The sequence below is a fragment of the Manis javanica genome, chromosome 4 (assembly GCF_040802235.1).
Source record: "Manis javanica isolate MJ-LG chromosome 4, MJ_LKY, whole genome shotgun sequence".
In the NCBI taxonomy this organism is placed as follows: domain Eukaryota; kingdom Metazoa; phylum Chordata; class Mammalia; order Pholidota; family Manidae; genus Manis; species Manis javanica.
In genome coordinates, this window is record NC_133159.1 from 160,864,782 (window position 1) to 160,888,497 (window position 23,716).

The following is a 23,716-nucleotide window of genomic DNA, read 5'->3' on the forward strand; positions in this document are numbered from 1 at the left end:
TCATCCACAGGTCCTGTCCCTAAGCAGTACTCCCTTCCTGCCGGAGGCCACCATTAGACCAGGGTACTGCCCTCTGTTTCCTGTACCTGCCCACACCTTTGTAAACAGTCCCTTTACCTGATTCTCTAATTATCCAAGTTGGGTATTTCCTGTCCTGTTATGGGCTGAATGTCTGGGTCCCCCAAATCCACATGCTTAAGTCCTAGCCTGCAGTATGAGGGTATTTGGTGGTGGGATGTAATTAGGTTTAGATGAGGTCATAAGGGTGAGACCCTCAGGATAGATCTCCTTATAAGGAGAGATCTCTCCACAAACACACACTGAAGAAAGGCTATGTTAACATAAACCAATAAGGTGGCTGTTGACAAGCCAAGAAGTGGGCTCTCACCAGGCACGGAATCTGCTGGCAACTTGATCTTGGACTTCTGGCCTCCACAACTGAGAAGTATCTGTCATTTAAGCCACCAGTCTATATTTTGTTATAGCAGCCTGAGCAGACTGACAGGGTATAGAGTACAGGGAAAGTACACTGTTGGAAGACCTCAGGATCTCTGGAAACCCTTTTCTGCCCCCTCCCCTCCCATGGTACCCCTCTGCAGAGCTCTCGGCTCAGCAGCTCATCACCTACTGCCTGTACCTTACAGCTGCCTCCTGAGCTCCCTGCCCCCAACACATCCACCCCAGTGCCACCAATTCTCTGTGAATGATGCCAGGGGCTCTCCACTGCTCCAACTCCAAGCAGGTGTAGAGATGGGACAGCAGGTGTGGCAAAGCAAGCCCACAGGGGCCACGGATTCTCACTCTTGGCAGGTGTGTTCCAACTTACCCTCCCCAGGAAGAATCTGAGGGCATGAATGGGGGCCATCACCCAAGCCAACAGGTACAACAATGTGGTAAGTGAAATGACAGCTGTGCACAGGGCATATGGAGCAGAGAAGAGCCAGCAGCTCAGCCTGGCTGGGAAAGGGTGGAAGGGTGGAGGTCATGGGGGACGTGTTTCCTGAGTGAGGTCCAAGCAGATTCCAGTGGCTGAGCCAGTGAAAACAGAGAACAACACGGATGAAAATCAGGAACTAAGGAACAGCATGGAAGACGCTAGCTGAGGGGTTGGGGGATGGGAGTGAGCAGGGGCTGAGGGAGACCCACTGCAGACAAAAAAGGGGCTTGGACTCCCAGGTATGAGCCACAGGAGAAATCCACCAAAGGCACATTAAGGCTAGACGGGGGCAGGACAGGAGGCTGACAGGCCAGCAAGGAGGCTGCCCACTGGTGAGATGAGTAAGACCTGGTGTCCCTGAAGGGGGTACTCACCCCTAGTCATCTCTTTGCCCCTCCTAGCCTCCCATGGTTCCAAGTTGGAGCCCTGTATGTACTGAATTAAACGGACTCCGACTCCTCAAATACTCCTGACCCCCCTTCTCTGTGTCTTCCTGACACTAAGGTGGCCACGAAGACATGGGATCCAACCAAGGAGGCATCAGGCTACTACGGGAAACCCCATCTCCCCATCCTACTTCCCCAGATAGCATCCACTGGATCTGTGTGTTCTTTTTATTTTTTGCTTTGGTCTATACAAAAAAACCAATAACCAAAAACAAAGCGATACTGATAAAACTCTCCGCTGGGCTTTCCCCAGACCCTACAGCCATGTGCAGGTGGTTCGGGGGCGGGTGCACTGAAACAGGAAGGGGGAGAGAAAGCCCCTCACCGCACACCAGAGGGGTCAGCCAAGAGCGCTTCTCGGGGGTCAGCTGGGGCAGCTGTGGGGCTGGGACAGGGTGCAAGGGAGCCGCCCCCAGAGCTCCCCAGGAAGGGGACAAAGCCAACTGAGTGTCATGTAGGGAGAAGCGGGCAGTGTCCTGGGGCTGGGGGCTCACTCTCTGTACTTCATCCCACCTCTCCAGATGGGCCCTGAAGTTTTCAAGAGAGATTCCAGGGCTTTGAGCCTATAGCCTGGGTCCTGGGAAGCCCAGTTCAGGAGAGCTGCTTGGGTGGAGTTCATTCAGTGAGAAAATCAGACCCAGAGAAGGAACCAAAGCCCTGCAGAGCCCAGGCTGCAGGAGACAGGCAGCAGGGTGGGGGGATTGCTGCGGGGACACAGTGGGCATCTCAAGTCTAATGCTTTAATGCCAGGGCCACAGGGCTGGGGAGGAGGGGATGTTGGGCCCTGGGCCCATTAGGGGCCCAGACAGAAAAGCAAGAGCAGATCACCATCCCAAGAAGAGCCCATGGAGGCCCTTGAATGCGTGGGGCTCGGCAGGAAGTCGTGGCCCCGCTCCCCCAGGCTCAGGCACTTTTGTCTTGCCCCGTCACCTGCACGGAGAGCCTCTCAGATGAGGAACTGCACCTGGGGGTGAGGCAGATGCAGAGGGGTCAGAGCAGGCCCGTGTCCCCTAGCTTATGCCACTTCCACATCACCTGCCCCTCCCAGGACTCCCTGCCCCCAGCAAAAGTTAGTGAGTAAGAGGCCAAGGCCTGCCTTCCTGCAGGGAGCCACCCAGCAAAGGCCCCACACTCATTCCCCCAAAAGGAGACAGGGTTTCAAAGGCAACATGAGAAGGCCTCCATGAAGAGGTTCTAGAAGGAAAAGCACATCTCAGCAGCTGACAGGCATGAGGGAGGGTGCCGTACTAGGTTGGAGCCAGCTAGGCCAGCGTGTGGTCCGCCATGGGGTAAGGGGGTCTCAGGCCATCACTGTAGGTGTCGATGGGATAGTCCCCGTCCATGTCCATGTGCATCTCCAGGGGGTCCAGTGGCACATCACATGAGTACATGGGGCGGTAGGTGGCATCCATATCTGGGGAGGACAAGGGATACGCCTTCCAAGGTCTGCAGGTAGTCTGGACAACCCTCAGCCACTGACTCTTCCTCTGCCCTCCCCCAGTGGGCACTACCCGCTTCCCAAACTCTCCCGTGAGGGGACCTAGACAGGCATACGGTGACCACCACTGGCCCTTTGGCCTCAGAGACACAAAGGCTCTCCTTTGCTCACACCCACCCACCGCAACCTGGGCTCTCCAGGATCCCAAGGAATTCCGCCCCCACCTACCATCCGCGTAAGGTTCATTGATGGGGATCATGCTCTGGGCCTGAGGAAGGAGACAAAGAGACACTGGCGGAGGAGGAAGGGTGAGAAATGGGGCTCTGGGCTAGGCGGGCAGCTGGAGACGCTTCTATAAAGGGAGCCAGGGAAGAGGAGCAGAGGGTGAAATGGGGTTACACGGTGCCCTGGCGAATGCCTGTCCTCCAGCACCTCCCGGGGGTGGAGGGCCACGCCATTCATGCTTGGAGGCACCCGGAGAACTAGAGCAGCCCTGGGGAACGGGGTGGAGGAGAGAACCGGAGAATGTCCGCCCAGCATCAGGGCAGCCACAGGCCCTTAGTGCAAGTTAGAAAAAGGCACCCCTGCCTCAAACACTGTATTAGTTTTGACAAAATAAAATTGCCATTTTGGTGGGTCAAAACAGATAGATCGTTCAACATACTATTTCTGTATGCTGGCAATTGTCATATATGATCAATTATAAAATAAAAACCTATGAAACCAACAGCTGGGGTAAAGTCCCCTTAAAAGTGCCATCCTTATTCAGTGTGTAGCCTGCACAACCACACAGTGCAGTCTGACCCGGATACTCACAGCCTCCCAGGCGGCCGGGTCGTGCTTGAAGAGTGAGTTGGTGAGCTCCACAGACACACGTTTCCGGTAATCCGGGTTCTTATCTTCAGAGATGCGGAATAAGACAGCAGCTGCATAGGTAGCTGAGCAGAGAGCAGTGGAAAGGCCAAGTCCGGCGCCTGCCTCCACTCCAGCTGGGGAAACAAGGCCCGGCCTCCCTACTGCCCCCTGCCTTGCTCGCCCACAGCGCAGCCCCTCACCGGTGCCCTCGTTGCGCGAGTGCAATAGCTCCATGAGTGGGGCTGAGGCCCCCTCCGCATCGATGGCGTCAGCCGCCTCCTTGTCCTGGGCCAGCTCACACAGGACCCCTGCAGCCACACGCTGGATATTCTCCACGGAGGAATACAAGAGCTGGGAGAGGGATTGCAGGGTGGGAGAAGGGATGGCCGGGGATGAGGATGAGTAAGGCAGGCAGGCAGCACGCCTCACAGCCCTGCCCATGTCGGCCTCCCTTCTTTGGATTTAACACAAGTTCACACTAAGAAGTGTGGAAAGTCTAAGAAAAGTATAAAGGAACTGAAAAGAAAACCGGCCGTATTTCCCCACCCAGACACATCCTCTGTTAACAGATGGGCATATTTCCATTAGATATTTATCACAGTCCAATCTTAATATGTAAATTTTATATACGAAATATATAAATATATGAAATTTATTAATATATAAATTTTATATATTAAATCAATCTTCATCTGACATTGTAGCATAAAGCATTTTCCTCTATTATAAAAACTCTTCCTAAAAATCTGTTAGTTCATATTTGTACAAGAGAGAAAAAGAAGGCTAAAAAGCAAGGCAGTAACAAAAACAAAAAACCCATTGGCCACAGGTGGAGGAAGCCGCGGCACCAATGCCTTCCTCTGAACTCTATTAAAAAAGTAAAGGGGAAAAATTTCGAAAACCAAAAATTTCTCTTCAACATCATATATGTGGTCACATGACTTAATGGACCATTTTTTTTAACCACTCCCTTACCATTGGGCATTCAGTTTTTGATTATTATAAGTAAAATTGCAATTGTCAGCCATATGCATAAACCTTTGCCCATATTTTAAATTATGTTCTTTCATAAGGAGACAGTCCCAGACTTGTACTTATCAAAAGATATCAATCAACATGTTCAAGGCTCTCTCTATATATTATAAACTTGCCTTCTGGGGGTTTTGCCGTCTCATCTCCCTACCAGCTGATTATGAGACTGTTCACCAGCACAAGCCACTCCCATTATTTTTCTTTGCCAGTTTGATAGTGGAAAATTGGCTCTCACTAGGGGGTAAGTTCCATTTCTTTAAACTCCTAGGGTTGAGCACTGTTTGTTTATGAGCCACCTGGGAATTATTTGTGCCTCTGCTCATCTAACTACTGGGATCTAGTATTAATGAGCTCTTTTATTTGAAGGATATTAAACTCTTGTCTATTGTGATACTTGCAAGTATTTTCCCAGTTTGCTGTTTACTTTTTAATGCTTTTTAGGCTGTTTCTGTTGTACAGATGGTTTTAATGTTTATGTGGTTGAATCTCAAGATTTTGTTTCTCATTTGTGATATCTTCCCTTGTTTTCGAGCTTGGAAGCCATTCCTATGCAGACGCTTTCCTAAGTAGTCACTTTTGGTGTGGCCATTTTTCTCCAAACTCCTCCAAAGATCTCTTTGATACCTGGCCCAGACCCCCAAACCCATGAATGCCAACCTTCCCCTTTCAACAGTGGGGATAAGGAGGAAATGGAGGGACCTCTCCTGGCCCCTGCTCCGCACTCACCTGCACAAACAGGGGGATGGTGTTGAGTCGGAAGATCTCCATGCGGTTCATGGGGTCCCGGGCGAGGATGTGCAGTGCTCCAGTGCAGCCCTCCACAATCTCCTCCATCCTCACACCATCCTGCGTGAGAGGAGGCACTGGGGCATGACAACAGGTAGCCCTTGGATGTGGCCACACACCCCTCACTCCATGACATTCTACAAACCTCACTGGTCCTCAAGTTGACATCAATAGCAACTCGCCTCCCCATTTATACACATGCACACAGAGGACACCCTGACCCCCAGGGAGGGTGGTCACAGGTACCATCAGCTCACTCACTGTGTAGGGCTGCTGTGTGCCTGCAGCCACGTGGCGCTGGGCATCCTGGTGGGCCTTGACCAGCAGCTGGACGAGGCGGGGAATGACTGCTGCCTCCTGCAGTGGGGCATGGTTGGCTGGGCACAGGGCCAGATTCCTGATCAGGCCGATGGTTGCCTAGCAAAAAAAGGGAAAATCAGGAGCACTTCCTGGGTATCTGGAGAATCCCTATTTCCCAGCATCACCTCCCCCTGGCCCTATCATCTCTGTTCCCCAGGCTGAACATAGATATGCTGCATGATATCCAGAGAATCAGGTCACGCCCGGCCCATGTCCCTTATTCCATAGGCTCTGAGGGTCCTCGTGTCTAACTCTAACAGCCCCTGCTAAAAATGATACCTTATTCCAGATCATTCTACCTTCCCCTCACCACTGTCCCTCTTCCTCCCCCTCAGCCCCCCAGAACTTTCTCTCATACTTCCCAAACCCTGATGATCAGTAAGTCCTTGCTGGGGTGACCCCGAAGCCTCCTGCTTTGGTGATGCTTATGTTGTAATCGATCCCCAGTGGGGCAGCTCTGGGAAGAGGGCTCCTCCCCAGGTGTCCTGTCTTCCCAGGAGCCACTCTGGCCTCCCAGGGTCCCCCAGAGTCTCTCAAAGCAGTTTATCATCTCATTTGCTCTTCAAAACGTCAGGAGGGCAGGGATGAAAATCATGTGAGAGGTGAAGGCATGAGCACTGGTATATGACCTGCCAAAGTCACTTGTCATTTAGCTGCTGGGACAGGCGCATAGCAGGGACCAAGCCCAAGGAGAGATCATGCACTGCCTTCTTTTTTCTCACTATGGATTTTTTTAACTCGATACATATAATCACTTAAGAGTCATTTTTGTCCGTGCTGTTTAACTGTCTAACATTTACCTAATGGGAGCCCCTGCTGGCTGGCTCTCCTCCACCCAGGCAGCCTCCGGAGAAGGGTCAACAGTTCACACCCGACTCCTTGTGGCAGACACTAAGTGTCCCACAGAATCCTCTCTACCCTTCGTCATTGTAGTTATCCCTCCTGAGTTTTAGCAAGTCATACGGCATTTGACACAGGCCTCCCTGCATCCAGACACAGCTAGACAACCAAGTTCCAGGGTGTAAGCTGAAGTGACACATCCCACTTTCTGGTTGCTGCTAGCCTGCCTGGGGCTAGAAACACATTTGTATGAAAGATACAATCCAACCATTTGTGTGAGGAAAACCCTTTCGTCCAGACTCTAGCAAAAGAAGTATGCTCCACAGCCCAGCAGCATCACCCAGGAGCTCGCTAGAAATGCAGAATCCCAGGCCCGCCCCAGGTCCACCCCGTCAGACCCCCTGGGTGCTCACACACATATCCAACTCTGAAGCTCTTTTCTACAGGATGACTGAGCTACAAGAGACAGACAGATTCTGGGTCTTGGGCAGACGGCTATAGAGGCCTGAACTGTTACATGAGAGAGGATTGAACTACCCTACAGTAGCCCCATGCTCGAGGGCCTCTCTGGCAGCAGCTTTGCTTATACGGACACTGCAGAGCATCCTTTCCCTGTCATCCCCCACGGGCAGCCAGTACCTTGACCAGTGGCCACTGGTTGGGCTGGTTGAGCAGCTTGACAATGGCCGGGATGCCATAGTTGAGGCGCACGGAGTTCTGGGCCATCTCAGCCTCAGGGTGGCGGCTGGTGAGGTGGCGCAGGGCACACACGGCAGGCTCTGTGATGTCGTCCTTGTCACCAGCACGCAGGATGGCGTGGATGAGAGCCTCCACGCCGCTGTTCTGCGTCACCAGTGTCTTGTTCCGACTGTTGTTGCATGTCAGGTTGGACAGCGTGCCCGTGGCACAGGTGAGGACACTGACGTCGTCCACACTCAGCTGGCTCACCAGGATCTTCAGCACACTCTCCAGGCCCTCCTGGGGTCAGGGGCGGGCAGTGAAGAGTGAGGGAGACTCCCAACTCCAGGAAGTCTTCCGAAACATATCCAAAGGGAGCAGACGGCCTACCGGGGCCTAAAGCCACTCAACTGATGCTCAGTGGGCCCTGCCTACACACGGCTGGGAACTTTCATTCCTGTGACCCTGCCAACACCCACTGGGAGGGTGGTACTGTCTCGTGGGTAACTGAGTCTCCAAGAGGTAAGGGGCTTGCCCGCAGACCCACAGCTAGAGGGCCAGGTCTGAACCTAGGCCCGCCTCTCAGCTCCATTCTCTTTCCTCCACCCTTTCCAGCCCCTTCTCTGCATTTTAGACTCAGGCCAAGTGAGGCCCCTATGCCAGGAGGAAATGGAGAAGGCCACAGGTCCAGCTAACCCACTTTTACATGCTTCTCACCTTTCTGGGCCTTCCCTGCTGCACCCTCAGGCCACATCTGCTTTCAAGAAACACCCCTAACCCAGAAGTCTCATTTCTCCCAGGGGTGGAGGCCCACAGGAGCCTTGTGGTATTACAAAAAGACCCCAGATTCTTGGGTCAGACAGCCCTGGGTTCAGTGTCCAGCTCTGCCTTTTACTAGCTGTGACCAAGGGCCATTACTTAACTCCCTGAGCCTCTGTTTCTTCCTCTAACTGACAGGGCCCCAACTCTACCTCCAGGTGTTGAAAGGGGTAAATGAGCCAATGTTCACAAGTGCCTAGCAGAGTCCAGGACATGGTAGGTGATCAATAAGCAGCCTGCTTACGGGAGTGGGGCTCATAGGAACGGTAATCAGGTTGGAAGGAGAGACCAGGAGACTTGTCTTAAAATTGCATTTTTCCTTAAATTGTGATTTCAGCCACAGGGACCTCCAAGCTGGCTCTTGGCACACTACTCTGCCACCCGGGCCTACGTCAGAACTGCTCCCTCAGTACCACCTGAACTCCAGCTTAGAGTCATCACCTCCCTTCATCTATTCCCCTTCCCAAATCCTTAATAGGGATTGGAGGCGTAAGCTAAAACGATGAGGGTCGTCAGGATCCTTCTAGCCTCACCACGATGGGGCAAGATTTAGAGCCTCAGGCCTCCCACAGCTCCTCAGGTCAGACGCCTACACAGAAGGCCAGATACGGTAAGAGGGGAGGATGAGGCAGCCGAAGAGGCAGACACAGGCCCGAACACCTCCCTCACCTGCTTGGTGGCCACATCCGAGAGGTTGCGCAGGGTCCAGAGACAGTTCTGCACAAGGCGGGGGCTGTTGCTTGTCAGGTGTTTGCCCAGGGCCTGCATCCCACCTGGGGCGGGGCATGTGGGAACAGGTCAGCCACAGGGGAGCATGGCTGACTGAGGCTGGCTGCTGGATAAGGCCACACCCCAACCCTCCCAGCCACATGGGCCATCTTTACAGATGATAATACTCACCTGCCTCCACAATGGCGGGCTTATTGCTGGGACACACAGACAGCACCTTGAGCACACGGCTGGTGGTCCAGAGGAGCTTCTCATAACTGTAGTTGCGCATGATCTGCACAAGGGCCTGTGGACCTCCATTGGCCAGGATGATGAGCTGGGGGGGGCAGAAGGGGAAGCCAGAGAATGAGTATGAGACAGACAGACACTACGACAAAAACAAGGGAAGAAGAGGGGGTGACAGAGCTGTCATTACTGAGCTTCAGCTAAAACTTGAAGAGCTTCTGTGACTACTATATAAGCCCAAACTGTGAGAAAAGGATAATATACAATGCTGGCAAGGATGAGGTGAAATTGTACTAACATATACTGCCACTGAAGGCACCATAAATAACATAGCCCATCTGGAAAGCCACCTGGAAATCTGGATAAAACCAGTTATTAAAAACCCTCAGCCTCACTGATGAGAAAACTTTCCACTCTTTGGGAAAAGCTATGTGCCTAAAGATGTTCATTACAGCACTGTTTATAAAGGTGGAAAATCAGGACATTCTTGATGCTCTCCCTCAGAATAAAGTCTGGGGTCCCCACTTAATAAAATATTATTTGCTATTATAGAAGGTAGTTTTGAGGACAGTCTAACAAAAAACACATTTTTAAATATGTAGAAAAGAGATGCAAAGTTGTACATTTTCTCTGATTATCACTATGTACAAGTATGCCCACAGAATAGCACTGGAGGAAGCACACGGAGACAACGGTGGTTGTATGGGGATGTTTTTCTTTTCTTCATCCTCAAAATATTCAGTTATATGATGAAACATGTACATCTGCATATACATATATATTTAACCTAAAAAGGGTAAGCAGGCAGTTGCCTGAAGCTGCAGCTGGACAGAAGGTGACAGTGGGATATCGGTCCTGGTTGGGGGCAGAGGGCCCACCTTGCTCTCCTGGTTGCCATAGGCCAGGAGCTGCAGGCAGTCGGTGGTGATAGCCAGGAACTTGGGGTTGTTCTTGTTTAGCAAGGGCACCATCTTCTGCAGCCCATCTGCCAGGCGCACTGCCATCTTGGCACCCTCCTGATAGAGCAGCAGGTTGTGCAGCGTGGTGATAGCGTAGAACAGGACTGACTCCACGGGGGAGCTGGGACAGTGGGTAAAGGGTTAGTGTGAGTCAGACCCCAGAGGCCTGGCATAAATGTGGGCCACCTCCTTCAGGAAGCCTTCCCAATATGAACACCCTCATACAAACAGCCCTTTATTAAAATATCGTTCCTTGAGCCCAGCCCCTCTTACACATGGAGCCCACAGTACCACTCCTCTCCCCACTGGGCCCATGACTCCTCCTGCTTCCCAGCTCCCAGCCCGGCACTGTGCACACAGCAGGTCTCCTCAACACCTATCCCTACTACATTTGGAAGGCCACGTGCTAGAGAGGCCCTGCAAAGGGTTCAGAGGGGATTAGTTTCTACCCTTAGGGAACTGGAAGCCTGGTAGAGGGATGGGAATAGGAAAAAGGTCAAAGATAAAGATGCAAGGGACTTTGCATATGCTGTTCCCTTTGCCTAGAACACTCTTCCCTTCATCTATACCAGCCAAACTCCATTTGTCTGTCAACCCTTTGTTGTTAGAGTAACCAGCTTCTCAGAGCCCCTCTGAGCAATCTTCAACACCTCCGCCCTAGCCTATACTGTAGCCTGATAACCAACCTGCTAGTTACATGCTGGTCTCCCTGGTGGGGCTATGAGTAGCCGAGAACCAGCCAGGCATGGTTTCACACCTGGTACATGGTGGGTGCTCAATAAACATTGTATGGAAGCCCAGGGAGGGACGGGGAAGTGCAAGTGAGGGGAGGCCCCAGGACCCTGCACGAGTAGGGTGGTACCTAAGCATGCGGACCAGGGCAGGGATGCCACCCGACTTGAAGATGGCCAGCAGCCCCTCGCGGTGGTGGGAAAGGTTGTGCAGGATGCTGGTGGTGCAGCGGGCTGTGTCCAGGTCGCTGGTGTTCTGCATGGTGCGCACCACGGCCGCCACCAGCTGGGGCGAACCCATCAGCGCCCGCCGTGATGCCTCCTTCTTCGACAGCTGGTTCACGATCATGGCTGCCTTGGTCACCACCACCTGGGAGGCGGAGGATGAGAGGGAGTGAGCAGATGGGCCAGGTGGCAGCACCTTGAGGAGGTGCCAGACCCCTCCCCAAAGCTCAGATGGACCCAGGTACACTCTTCCTGCTGAGGGGGCTCCAGGTCAGTGACCTCCCTCCACCCCAGGGAGGGCCCTCCTGCCCTGCCCCCACCCTGGCCAGGTCCCACACGGACCGGGTCCTCATCATTGAGCAGTTTGGTGAGCTCGGGCAGCGCCCGGGTAGCCAGCTCAGCATCATCCTGGTAGTTGATGAGGTGTACGATGGCTGACTTGAGCAGCTGGGATGGCTCGGCCAGTCGCTGCAGGTTGGTGGTCTGCCCCTCCACCTGGGTGACCAGCAGCAGCGAGCTGTCCTCGCCTGTCACACCAGGACACATGGCCTCCCGCACCCGCTTTGCTCTGGCCGTTGTGGACATCTGGTACTCCAGGTCACCTGGGGGCCAACAAGCAGGGAAGGTGGGCAGGGGGACCTGGGAGCAGGGAAGGCCTTGCAGACAGCCCACCTGGGTTCTCTGGGCTGCCTCCCACCACAGCCAAAGCCCCAGTGCACCACGCTGCCTCTAACCAGTGACCTCAGGCAGGTCACGCCCACCACACTTACTTCACCTGGAAAACCGAGCACCACTTGTTCTGTCCATCACTGGGAATTCTTACGAGAATTAAATGAGATAATAGTTGTAAAGTGCTCTGAAAAGAAAGGATGTGTGTGCCTGGTATATATCACTACAAAACTGTTAGCCATTATTATGATTAATAGGAACAGCTAACATTTTTTGAGTACTTATTATGTACCTGTGCTTCTCCGTATTTTCTCATTTAATCTCACAACCACCCTACCAGGTAAGTACTATTAGCCACTTTATAAATAGGAAAACTGAGGCACAAAGAGGTTATCAGAATCCAAACTGGGATCTGAACTCAGATGGCCGGACTCCAGAGCCTAAACCAGAATCTATGCTCCTCCCTTAACAATCAGGTAGGGACAGGATGAAAACAACCTTGGTCTCTTTTCAACCCTAAAGTCTCCTGATTCTAATTATACCCTCACCATCACCAAAGGATGCCCACTATATAGGCAGGCAAATAGAGGCCCAGAGAGCTACTTGGTATACTGCAGCAGACCAGAGGGAAAGTCAGGGCTGTGGGTTTCAGAAAGCCAATGTGGGTTCTCAGTTCAGACTCTAGGCTCCACCGGGGGTGGGTCTGGGAATCCCACAAATAGGCGTCCAGGCTTCTCAGGCAGCCCTGCCCTGGCAAGTGTCCCAGTGCCCCAGGGGATAGGGAGGTACAGTTTCCACCCTCCAATTAGTTGGGAACAAGCAGACATCCACAGCTTTCCCACCTGGATGCTTTCTCTTAGCTGCCAACACAGTGCTGGCCTTGCCAAGCTAAGAAGCCTCTGCCTGCTGTCAGGGAGGAGCCTCCTGGGGTGCAGAGGCTGAGGTCTACGGTACCTCAGCCTCCCACGGCCCACCTGTACCTTCCCCAGCTCCCACATCTCCCTGGGCTGCACCTTTGGTGCCCTGGAGGCCCCTGTAGACAGGAGTCCTGAGGCCTGGATACACCTCTCCCGCAAGGAGGCAGGTGCCCTGGGCTATGCACCCCCACACTTAAGCCCCAGACATGGGGCAGAGTTCAGGCCACTACCTGGCCTTGACCTATTTGCATGTCTCCTCCCCATCTCCCAAGAGCCCCCAGGCATGAGAGCTGCACCTCATCCACAGACAAAGCTCTGCGGCAGCAGCTCTGCCTGCCCATCAAACCACAGGCTCCTGAAGCAAAAGGACGAGGTCTTCCCCACAGCCACGGCTTCCCTGAGACCAGCACTGATCCTCGTGGACGGCAAGGACCTTCTCTTCCTTCAGACTGCCTCCCAAACTAGAGGCTCCTGGCAGAGGAATCTGCCTCCCTCCCAGATGGGGGCACCCTGAAGCAGCTGTGCCTCCCGCCACAGGCTGGGAGCCCCTAAGGCCTGCGTCCTTTCACCCTGACCTATGTCCAGGGCCCAGCCTGGTTTTCTGCTGGAATATTCCCATGGACTAGTCCCCAGGGATCCCAACCTTGGCTCTGGGGCACCCCCTGCGTGTAGGTGGTGGTCTTCTTGAGAGTGTACTGGCGTCCGCAGGCGTCCTCCTCTTCCATGACGCCCTTGCTGCTGACAGAGGGCACACAGGTGTTGGCACCTGAGTGGATGCCCGAGTCATAGGTGTACGTCTGTTGCCACTCGGTCACCTTGATGGGTTGTTCAATCAGATTCATCACCTCCATGGTGACTACTGGGAACACAAAGAAAGGGCAGGAAATCAGCTAGGACTAGTGGGGACTCCCATCACCTGGCCCAACCCCAGGACCTGCCCATCACCCCTTAACACCATCACAGCCCCAAGGGCCCCAGTGGGCTGTGGTGGAGGGGTGCAGGGGGCAGAAGGGCACCATGTGTGATACAACAATATCCATGTGTGAGTCCTGGGCTTGCACCTCTAACCTCCAGCCCAGGGCAGACTGAGCTGCCGGGACCCTAGAAGCCACACGGGGCGGAGCAGTGAAGGGTCAGATGCCTTCGAGCCCACCTACTTTGCTGTTCCTGCCCAACACTCCCAAAGCAGGGGAAGGCACTCAGGGCCCCCAGCAACTTCTGGGGTCCCGCAGACCCACCTCCACCCACTGGGACTCCCTGAGAAAGGCTGTGGGGGTGAGGCAGCCGGCAGGGCAGGAAACTGGGTGGGGCAGAGAAGCAGACAGACAAGTTTCTCTGGGGAGCCCAGGAGGCTGCTGGCTACAAAGGCACCCCACACTCCCTCAAAAACTCTAGGGTCTCGCTTTCCTACAGACAGAGCAGCATCACAAATGACCCTAAGACCCCAGTCTCTCCAGTACTCCAGCTCCTAGAAGCCTTTCCCAGAACTGTGAGTCCCACTGACCAGTCTGAATCTCAGCCACAGACTAGCCAGCAGTTCACCTCTCCACCGAGCCTCAGTCCTCAGCTGTAAAATGGGCAGCACCATCTCCCTCGCAGGTTGTGATAAGGACCTAGCCAGGTGCCTGACACATAACAGGAGCTCAACAAGGTGGCCATGGCTGTGTATCAGCTCTGCTTCCCCCAGAGATATTTTCTCACCTCCTGGCCTTCTTAACCCAGGCTACAGATAGGAGTGGGGCAGGTGTCCCTCTCTTTACAGAGATGGGGGGGGGGCGCTTGAGGTTAACGAATCACGGGGCCCTGTTCTGTACCAGGGAGATGAATTCCCACTTGGTCTATCTGACCCCCTTTTCTTGGGAATGAGAAGGAAGGGAAGCTGGGCTCTGGTGAGCACCTGCCTTGTGCCAGACTTTTCACTAACTCCACAGCCCTCTCAGGCAGGTTTCAAATCATGTTCTGCCCTGCCATTCACAGATGGGGACACTGAGGCTCCACCAGGGGAGGTGGTACAATGGCAGAGCTGCGACCAGGCACAAGGAAAAGCGACACCCAAGTCTGTGGCCTTTGCACACCCCAGGCTGGTCTACCCAGAGGTACCCTGCTCTACCTCAAACCCGCTGTCCCACTGTGATGGGGGGCTGGGTGAAGGGAATGGTGGGTGGCTGCTGCAGCCTGGCCCCAGCCCAGGAACAAGGATCACCGTGGATGTCTTCTGGTGGCAGGCCCAGGGCCACCCTCGAGGAGGACGAATGGTTCTCCAGAGCTCCCTGCTTTCCCAGTGCCCCCGGCTCCCCCCACCTGTGAGCACACCTGAAAGGGCAGCAGCAGGAGCCAGCTCGGCTCCCAGCCGCCTCCTTCCTCTCCTCCCATCACCTCGAGTGACTCAGAGTTTCAGAGTTTCGGGCTGATAAACAGAACACCAGACAGCAGGCTCCGCCGCCAGATGCACCCAGCTGCTTCTCAGGCATGGGCCCAGTGTGGCTATTTCAGGAGGAACCCCCCTCCCCCCGTAACCACACACTGCCCCACACTCCTGCCTTCCCTGGAGGGAGAAGAGAAGAGAGTTGGGGAGGAGCAAGCCTGTCAGCCTCTGACATCCACTGTAGGGAAGGTGCTCCTGCACCAGGAAATAGTTAACCCAGCAAATGTCGGTCTGCCAGGCAGAAGGCTGAGCCAACATCAGGGCACCAAGCCCCAGTCAGAGCCACTCAGGACAAACTGGATATCTCCAGCCCTGACCAGTGAAAGCTGCCTATCCTAATGGAGAAAAGCCTCTCCCCAGGAGAGACCACTGCCCACCCCTGGGGCTCAGCCCAGCCAGAAGGGCATGACCCCAGGCTTATCTACCCAGGAGGTACCCTGCTTTAGGGTACTGTTTGAGGAACCTCACTTGGAACCTCCAGGACCATCCCCTGGTCGGCCCCGTGTTCAAAGGGACCACCAATGTCCAGGCTGGCCAGAGGAGGGGCATTTCCTCAGCAGGCCACTAACCACCCCCACCAGCCCAGCAGCCCAGGCCTGGAACCCAGAGAAGCTGAAGACTGGACAGCTGCCCAGGGCAAGACAGAGGCCACATGGAGGTCAGAGGACCCCTGGGGGAGGGTGCATCCAGCTGTCCTTACTGCCAAATGAATTCAGGCTTCCCTTGAAGCTACCCAGGCAGGCATTTTATTATTTCCAATTTCCAGGTGAGGCTCTACATTGAGAATATGGCAATGCTCTGCTCAAATCCAGGTCAGCCTTACTGCAGAGCAGCCTCCAGCCCACCAAACAGGGCTGCTTACAGGGTTCTTAACAGGAGACCCAAGGAAAGAGGGCTGCAGAAGGGTGGCCGTGGTAGAGATGGGCCAAGCTCACCAGGGGTAAGAGTGGCTGGTGAGGCCAAGGGCGCTCACAGTCAGAGGCAGAATGCCAGCTTCAACATCAGTGGCCCCAGGTTCTGGTCCCAGCTCCACCACAAACTTGCTGGGTGTCCTTGGGCAATGACTTTCCCTCTCTGTGCTTCATGTGAAGGGTGGCCCAGGTGATCTCAGAACAGTGGTGACATGTGAGACGCTAGGAATAAGGAATCTGGATTCCACCAGACAAGAGAAGGCCGAGGTCGACAAGGTCACAGTTGGAAAGCAATGAGAGGACATGCACCAGAACTCTTCCTGAGGAAAGGATCACAAGGGAAGCTACTCCTGCAACAGGAAGCATGAAATCAGGCCTCGGGCAGCCCCACCTCCTCCCCAAGAGAACTGGGGAAGAATTCTCCCATGAGAGACAAAGTGCTGTTTTTGCAGCTCCCAGGCTGGAGGACGCCCCACCCAGCTTGGTCTTGTCCCTCTCCACCCTGGGCCTGAGTGAGACCTGCCACAATGTCCCTGGACAAGCCAGGGTGGAAGTGGGCGAGACAGACGCGGCCCTGCCCACGCGCCCTGGCCAGAGCCGGACAGAGCCAGACACAGGGCAGTTTTCTGCCCTGAATGGGGGGCCTTTGTTTAGCAGCATGTTCTATTGTTGGCAACACGGGAAGCAGCAGCCAGCTTTAAGATCATAGGGCGGCGTGGGGGGCAATACAGGGACAGGAAGAGAAAGATGGTGCCCTAGTGAGGGTATGCAAAGGACCCTTCCCCAGGACCTGCCCACAGCAGGCAGGAACCCGCAAGCGAGCAGTGAGGTGCTTTGGGCATACCTTTCCCTGTGTTCCCATTCCTCCTTGGCCAGGCCAAACAGGCAGACTGGCACCGGGCACCCTGAGTCCAGGACAATTGGAGCAGAGTGCGGACCAGCCGAACTCCCACCAGAGCTACATCAGGCTCCTGCCCACACCCACTATCAGCAACCGGCACAGCTGGGCTGGGCAGCAGGATGGCAAGAATCAATAAGACACCTGAAAACAAAGACAGGAATGGGCTGCCCAAGAGGGCGTGCTGGAAAGGACACATGAGAGGATGGGAGCAGCAGGCAGGGCCCTCCAGAAGCCCCGCAGGCCAGAGGCTAGCACCCTCTGCAGATTCAGGTCCCCGGCTCAGACATGACAGAGGAAGGCGGCTGGTGGACAGGGCAGGAGAGCATGGGAGTCCAGGAAGGGCTCCATCCAGCCCTCCACTCACCCCTGTGGGGAGAAGCTGGGCATGCGCCCTGTGAGGGGAGGCCAGGTGGGGACGGTGCTGCTGCCCTCTCCCCAGTCACGCCCTCTCCCCAGTCATGAGCGAGCGAGGCCTCCTGCAGCCAGGTGGCCAGGCCTGGACATTCCCCACATAGCAGCCCCAGGGGAGGGCTGGGCTCAGCAGGGTCACCAGCCCCCACCCACCTTTCCCTACTCTGTCTCTGGCTCCAGCAGAGATTTGGCCCAAGGCTCCAAGCAGATGGAAACAGATGCCAGAAAAGTTCAGAGACAGAGCCCTGTCTCCCTTATTAGGCTGGGGCTTCCCAGCTAGGTCTCTCCCCTCAGACTGGTGGCTCCAGGAGGAAACACCCCACAGACTAGAGATTCCTTGGCAGAGTCTATGGCCTCCCCCCTCAAACTGGTCATTCCAAGTGGCCAGGCCCTGGGAACAAGAGAAGACAGAGAAGCTCACCCTGAGCTTCCGGCGGAAAACCCTCACTTCCAGTCTGGAGGGCAACCCAGGCTGGCGCCCAAGGACTGGCTTGCGGGTGGGGAGAGTTCAGGTCAGGCTGCCCCAGCTGCTGTTTGTTTTCTTCCTTCTGGGCTCCTTCCCAAAGCAAACAAACCAGGGCGGGAAAATGAAGGGGGCTCGGAGGACAGGGAAATGCCGAGCCAGGTGGCTCAACCCTGGGAACTTCCGGGCTCCCCTGGAGCGGGCTCTAGCTGTAGCTCTGTTCCTTGCTGGTGACCCTGTGCGGGCAAAATCCCAAACTGGCAGATGACCCCAAACTGGGGCTTATCTGGAATGGAAAAACACTTCACCCAGCCTCAGGAAACAACAGCAAAGGGCCGACTCGTTGGAGACACGGCTCAATACCTGAGTGCCCATTGTCCCCACTCTCTCACCCCTCACCCCACTGGTGTCTGCTCCTTAGGGTGCAACTCCCCCAGGGGTTTCATTCTGCAGGGATCGCTAGCCTGCCCATCTCCTGGAAGCACAGGGAAGACCCACCTTAGCTCCCTGTTCAGCATTAGCTGGAGAAAACTGGGATTTGGATAAAGGTTTCACTAAAATGTGTTACGGTATACAGAGCATGAGATCATCAAGATCGAGGCAAAGAAATAAGAGGGTGCTATAGAAAGAGAAGGGAGGTAAATGTTGGTAGTAGCTGCCTTGACAGAGTGGTATTATGGGCAATATTTTTCCTTCTCTAATGAACTTGTAGACTTTCCAACTGTTTTTTACCATGATCAGGGGTCACTTCTCCAATCAAGAGAGAAGAGTCATGTTATCCAGAAGCCTCACCCCCGAACACGCAGTTATTGGTTGCCCAGTCCCATCCCAGCTTGCTCCCCTCCCTGCCACTCCTGGACACAAGAATCCGCCGTCCCCCTGCTGCCCCACGGTGAGGAAGAAAAGCAGACCAGCTAAACTACACTCTGCAGGTCACAGAAAGCTGAGCTTCCTGCCCTGGGGGCTCCAGAGGCTGAGCAAACAGGAGCGGCCAGAGCTTCACTTCAGGTCCAGCCAAGGAGGCGGCTGGGAATCGGGGCAATCCCTGTCTCCAGCCTTCACCAGATTCAACCACGTCCCAGGAGAGAGGCCTCACAGTGTTGCTCACAGGGACATAAATCCTAGTGACCAGCCCCAGCTACCCTGCTCTTTCTCCTCACATGAGTCCCTGGGCCCACCGGCTCGTGGATACCTGTCCATGTCACCACCAGGTCTAACAGTTTCCCCACGGACCCCAACAGACCTCAGACTTGCCCCAGAGGGTAAGATTCTTGCTGCCCTCTCTCCCGAGGCAGGATGGCCCACCCCCAGCTCACAAGTTTGGGGCCCTGTCTCATCCTCTTCAGAGAGGAGAGTCAACTCTCCCTCTTAATCAACTTAAGATCTCATCTCTAACAGACAGGAAGTCCTTCCTCCTGTCTAGCCTCCATTCCTTCCCTAGGAGCATCAGTCCCAACTGCTTGTGTGTCCCCAGGGGGCATGGAAATTTCAAGCCAATTACCCTCTTTATAGAGACCAGCAGGGACTGATCTCATTCTTTTTCCTTCTCGGTCACATCAAGTCCCTACTTCTCCAGGATCAATAAAATCCCCATGCCTGGGGTCCCCTCCTGACCTCAAGGGATCCCAAAGCCTAGTGCTGACAGGTCCAGGACTCAGGCCATTTCAGCAAGACAGACGCCCCATATCCCAGGCCCATATGGTGCCAGAGCCAGGCAGGGCTGAGAGGACAGTGACACCACCCCCTCCCTTAAAGACCAAGGCTCTGACTGACTCCACCCCAATCACCAGAAAGCCCTACTCCCAGACCCCCAGTCTCCTGGGCTGCAAAGCAAAGGATAGCCAGCTCCCAGCCCACGCCTGGCAGCACTAACTGGTACAATCCAGTAGGACATTGGCCCAGTCCTAAATCTGATTCTCATTTCTCTCCACTCCCCAGGGTGCAGGTCCCCCTTTTTCTTGGCAGAACCCCAGCCCCCGGCAAAGTAGGCAACTCCCACGTCCTATACAGGGACTGGCCCAGAAGAGCCCTGGTTCTGCCCAGGTCTGGCCAGAAGTTGGCAGCTTTGACCCCTGCTCTCCTTTCTCCCCCACCAACTTCCACACATCCCGCCCCTGGCCTTGGGAAGACAGCCCTCTCCACCAGAAATTAAAAACCAAGCTGGGAGGAGCTTTCAGAGGGCTAGAGGCTAAGACATGAGTCACCCCACCTGACAAACCTGCCCCCACCTTCACCGCCCACACCCAGCTTCCTGGGCCCTTCTGAATTCTCTCCTCCCCAAACTCCCAAGCGGAAGCTCTCAAAAAGGAGTGACAGCAAAATTCTTCCCAGAGCAGCAGTGGGGCAATACAGCATGGGCTCTGGGCTTGGTGCCAGAGGACCCAAAGGGCACTCTTGGCCCTGCCTGGGTCTCACTGTGCAACCCTGGGCAAGTTATTGAACTTTCCTGAGTTTCAATTTCATCTGTAGAATGCGGTAATGATGCCTGCCTCTAGGCATAGCCATAAGGACTAAGCAAGGGCAGTTAATGAAAGTGCTTGGTATCTGCGGAGACCCCCTGGCTTTTTAAGTTAACATTTATCAAGCACTCATTGGGTAGGTATGTAGTATTATTCCTATTTTGAAATGAAGTGAATTTATGTCCAGGGCCACACAGGTAATGACAGAGGCAGCTGGGATTCAAACCCAGCTCAGTCCAAGCCCAAATCAGTGCTCAGAACTGCCCCACTATAACATCTCTCCAAATAAACAGCCTTTCTGTAGATTAGCCAACTGCCTCATCCATTCTAAGTGGGTCTTCTGCCCAACTCCTCCCAGACCCATGAGAGACCCTCTCATTGGTACCTGCCCTATGGGCCTCCAGGAGGACAGCCAGCTGCCAGACCTAGCCCTGACCTCCTTTGTTCCAACGCATTGCATTCTCAAAGCCTCTGCCCCGGCAGCCCAGAGGTTCCAGAGGGAAGGGGGAGGAGCTGGGGCCCGGGGTGGGGTGGGGCAGGGTGGAGAAGGCTCTTGTCACCCAGGCTGGGGCTTGATCAAGCAAGAAATGACTAATTGGATCCTACCTTTTTCTCCCTCTCTCACAGTTCAGTAAATAGCCAGTTTTCACCAGGCACCTCCTAGCAATATTTCTTCAGTATTATCTTTTCATCACAGCCACAAAACAGATTAGCTAAACTAATCATTTCACCAATGTAATTACCATGCCTTCCCCTCTTCCACTTTGGCACAGAGAAGAGGGAAAACAGGTTATTTTTGCCCAGACTCCATGCTCTTGTGGCTCCCCATAGATACACCATCCACCGGAGCAGAAGAGGGATGGGGACGGGGTTCCCTCCTCACCTCCCCCTAACCCAGGGTGGAGTCTGATCTCTGCCCCAGAACTCCAAGGGCACCTCAGCCCTCAATTTCCCACTTACACCATAAAAGAGTTGGTAGGGTCTTCCCAAATGAGTCTGGGCAAGCAGTCCTAACCCCCACAATCTTCTTTCCCTCCAGGACTGAAGGAGAACCTGGCTCTTACATTCACTCTCTGTTCCCCAAAAGGCTGGGATGCAAATCCCTGCAAAAGACCACACTTCAGATTTTAAAAACCAGCGCTGAAAGCCTGGTGGAGATCCCCAACTCTGGCCAGGGAAGGGGCTCTTAGGAAACTGGGGAGAGGAGCATACTTACGCACTCTGCCTGAAACCTTCCCCCCAAAAGCCTTCCTCCTGGCCCCCTTTTCCCACCAAGCTCTCTCAGGAAAGGCCTGCAAAATCCTCCAGAAGGAAAGTACCTTCAAAATCCAGAAATCAAATGCAAACCAAGCCCCACTGCTCCTCGCTCTTCGGCCTCAACTACCCGCCAGCTAAATCACGTGGGGGATGGGGTAGAGGGTGAAAAAAAAGAACAATCGCTACCCCCACCCTTGTCAGTTTGGCCGGGCCCTGCCCCACCCCCATTCCTGGGGAGGGGGCAGAGCTGAGGAGAGAGCCACTGGCGCTGGCCCCCCGCGAGGGGGTGTGGTGGTCCCTGGAGGCAGGAAGAGAAGGAAGGGAAGCTGCTTCCCCTTTCGGGCCCCCCCACCCAGGCCCCCACCTCAGGCCCCAGGGGCCCAGCAAACAGGATGGAGGTGGGGGCAGGGAGGACAGGGTCAGAGCGCAGGCCCTGGCCCTGGTTCAGCCAGGCCGGCCAGGGGATGGGGCTCTGCCCCAGGAAGGACCCTGCAAGCCTGGGGGAAGCCCTAGGCAGGGAGGCCGGAAAACACCAAGAAAGCTGCAGTGAATACTTCCTCATGTAAAGTTTGGTCTGGGTGATTTTCCCTACAATAAGAGGTTAAGGAAGGGTAGTCTTGTGCCCATATCAACATTCTGAAAGCCGCAGCTACTGGGAACTGAGCCAGTGAATTTCCTCATGCACGACCCCTCCGCCCGGACCCCAGTCCGAGCACGGGTCCCAGACAGCAGCTGGGCGCGGGGCCGGGACCTGCACCAGTCCCCCGTCGTCCCATATCCCACCCCTGCTGGCAGAGTCATAGCTCGGCTCGGGGTGCGCCGCAGGTAATGTACGGCATAGGCTCAGGAAGATGGAGGGCAGGGCCTTCGGACACCGTGCGCTCACCTGCTTGGCAGGTGGGGCCCGCGTCCCTGGGAAAATCTGCGCTCGGGCCCAACACTTGGGCAAGTCGGGCGCAGACAATAGGGCCCCACCCAGGCCTGGGGGAGAAGAGAGGGAGGGAAAGCGAGGATGACGCGTGAGGTGGAGTGAGGGTGGCCCCAAAGAGACCAGCGGCAGCAAGTTTCCCAAACAGTACATTCCTGACTACAGAGTAAGCCCTGGGTCGCAGGCGCGCAAGTCAAAGTCTCCCCCGCAAGAGACAGGGTGAGAGTCAGGGACGCGGCGTCGGGTGAGCTCCATGGGCCACGAGGGAGGTACGACCCCGGAGGCACCTACCCTGACCCTTCCACGCCCTTCTCGGATCTCCCTCTCACTGAGCCCGGCTCACTCAATTACGGAGCGCACTCGTCCAGAACCTCGCGCCCCCTTAGTCCCCGCGCCCAGGACCCCAGCGCGCCCCCTGCCGTCAGTGCAGGGTGGCGCTTCTTGGCTCCCACCCTCACCTGCCCGGAGACCGCGGGCAGCGGCCTCTGAGCAGCTGCCCTCCCTGCCCTCGTCCCAGAGATACCTGCCCCGATCGTCCATACCTGCGTATGAAGCCTGGCCGGGCTGGGTAGGAGTCGGACCGGGCTGGGAGCCGGCGCGGGCAACGAACTGAGCTCGACGCGCTCGGGCGGCGGCTGCTCCGGACTCTGGCCAAGGCAGCAACTCAGTAACCGAACAAAAGGCGAAGCGACCTGACAGCCAAGCCACGCCTCTCGACCCCTCGAATCTCCGCCCCTAGAGGGAGACGCCCACCCCCTGATGCGGACTCACTGGCTGCCTCGCATGGCTGTCCCATGTAGGGGCGGAGCCTCGCTCCCAGTCCTCTTCCCCCACCGCCTCTGTTTATCCGCTGGCCATTGGCCCCAGGGACTGTTAGTTGGCTCTGGGGACGTCCTCCAACTTGAGGTTCCATCCTACTCAACACCTATTGGTAGATAGAAGGTTACTTCCTCCTAATTGGGCAAGGAACTGTCAGTAAGAATAAGGAAAGGACCAATGGGAAGGATGGGGTGTGTCTTGCCCCACCCTAGCTCTGAGCAGGTGAGACTCATTACTCTCTCCTTTCCCCCTACCTGTCGAACAGGTGAGTCAGGGGGCGCCATGGGAAAGGACAGCTTCCTTCACAAGCCAGCCAGCTCAGCGTCAGGCATGATGCGTCTTTGGGCTTATTCACCCTTAACACAAAGTCGTAATAACATATCTGTATAGCATTACATAGGCTTTTCTCTGTGTTGGAATTTTTTTCCCCAAAGATGGAGTACTCATGAAGTTTAGCATTTGAAGGCCTGGGTTTGGGTTCTGCCGCTTAGTATTT

General features: G+C 55.1%; 1 protein-coding gene across 2 annotated transcripts; it reads right to left on the reverse strand.

Annotated features, from left to right (window-relative positions):
* Positions 1-1,537: 1,537 nt before the first annotated feature.
* JUP (junction plakoglobin) lies at positions 1,538-23,107 on the reverse strand. 2 transcript variants are annotated; one of them, XM_017664419.3, is made up of 15 exons: positions 22,944-23,107; positions 13,290-13,505; positions 11,403-11,662; positions 10,967-11,205; positions 10,024-10,225; positions 9,092-9,236; positions 8,861-8,964; positions 7,334-7,672; positions 5,756-5,911; positions 5,435-5,554; positions 3,877-4,027; positions 3,638-3,759; positions 3,050-3,089; positions 2,632-2,797; positions 1,538-2,347 (listed from the first exon to the last, which is right to left on the reverse strand). In XM_017664419.3, exons 2-14 carry the CDS (start codon positions 13,495-13,497, stop codon positions 2,646-2,648), a joined length of 2,238 nt encoding a protein of 745 aa, XP_017519908.1. In that variant the 5' UTR covers positions 13,498-13,505; positions 22,944-23,107; the 3' UTR covers positions 1,538-2,347; positions 2,632-2,645. The 2 variants fall into 2 exon arrangements, with proteins under 2 accessions (XP_017519908.1, XP_036875625.1); XM_037019730.2 differs by lacking the exon at positions 22,944-23,107 and adding an exon at positions 16,007-16,030.
* Positions 23,108-23,716: the final 609 nt, after the last annotated feature.

Excerpts from the sequence above, each read along its gene's own strand:
- JUP (XM_017664419.3), bottom strand. The coding sequence starts at position 13,497 with ATGGAGGTGATGAATCTGATTGAACAACCCATCAAGGTGACCGAGTGG. Across the intron at positions 10,226-10,966 it reads GCCCTGGTCCGCATGCTTAG|CTCCCCCGTGGAGTCAGTCC; the intron begins GTACCACCCTAC and ends CCACTGTCCCAG. Across the intron at positions 8,965-9,091 it reads GCCCGCCATTGTGGAGGCAG|GTGGGATGCAGGCCCTGGGC; the intron begins GTGAGTATTATC and ends GCCCCGCCCCAG.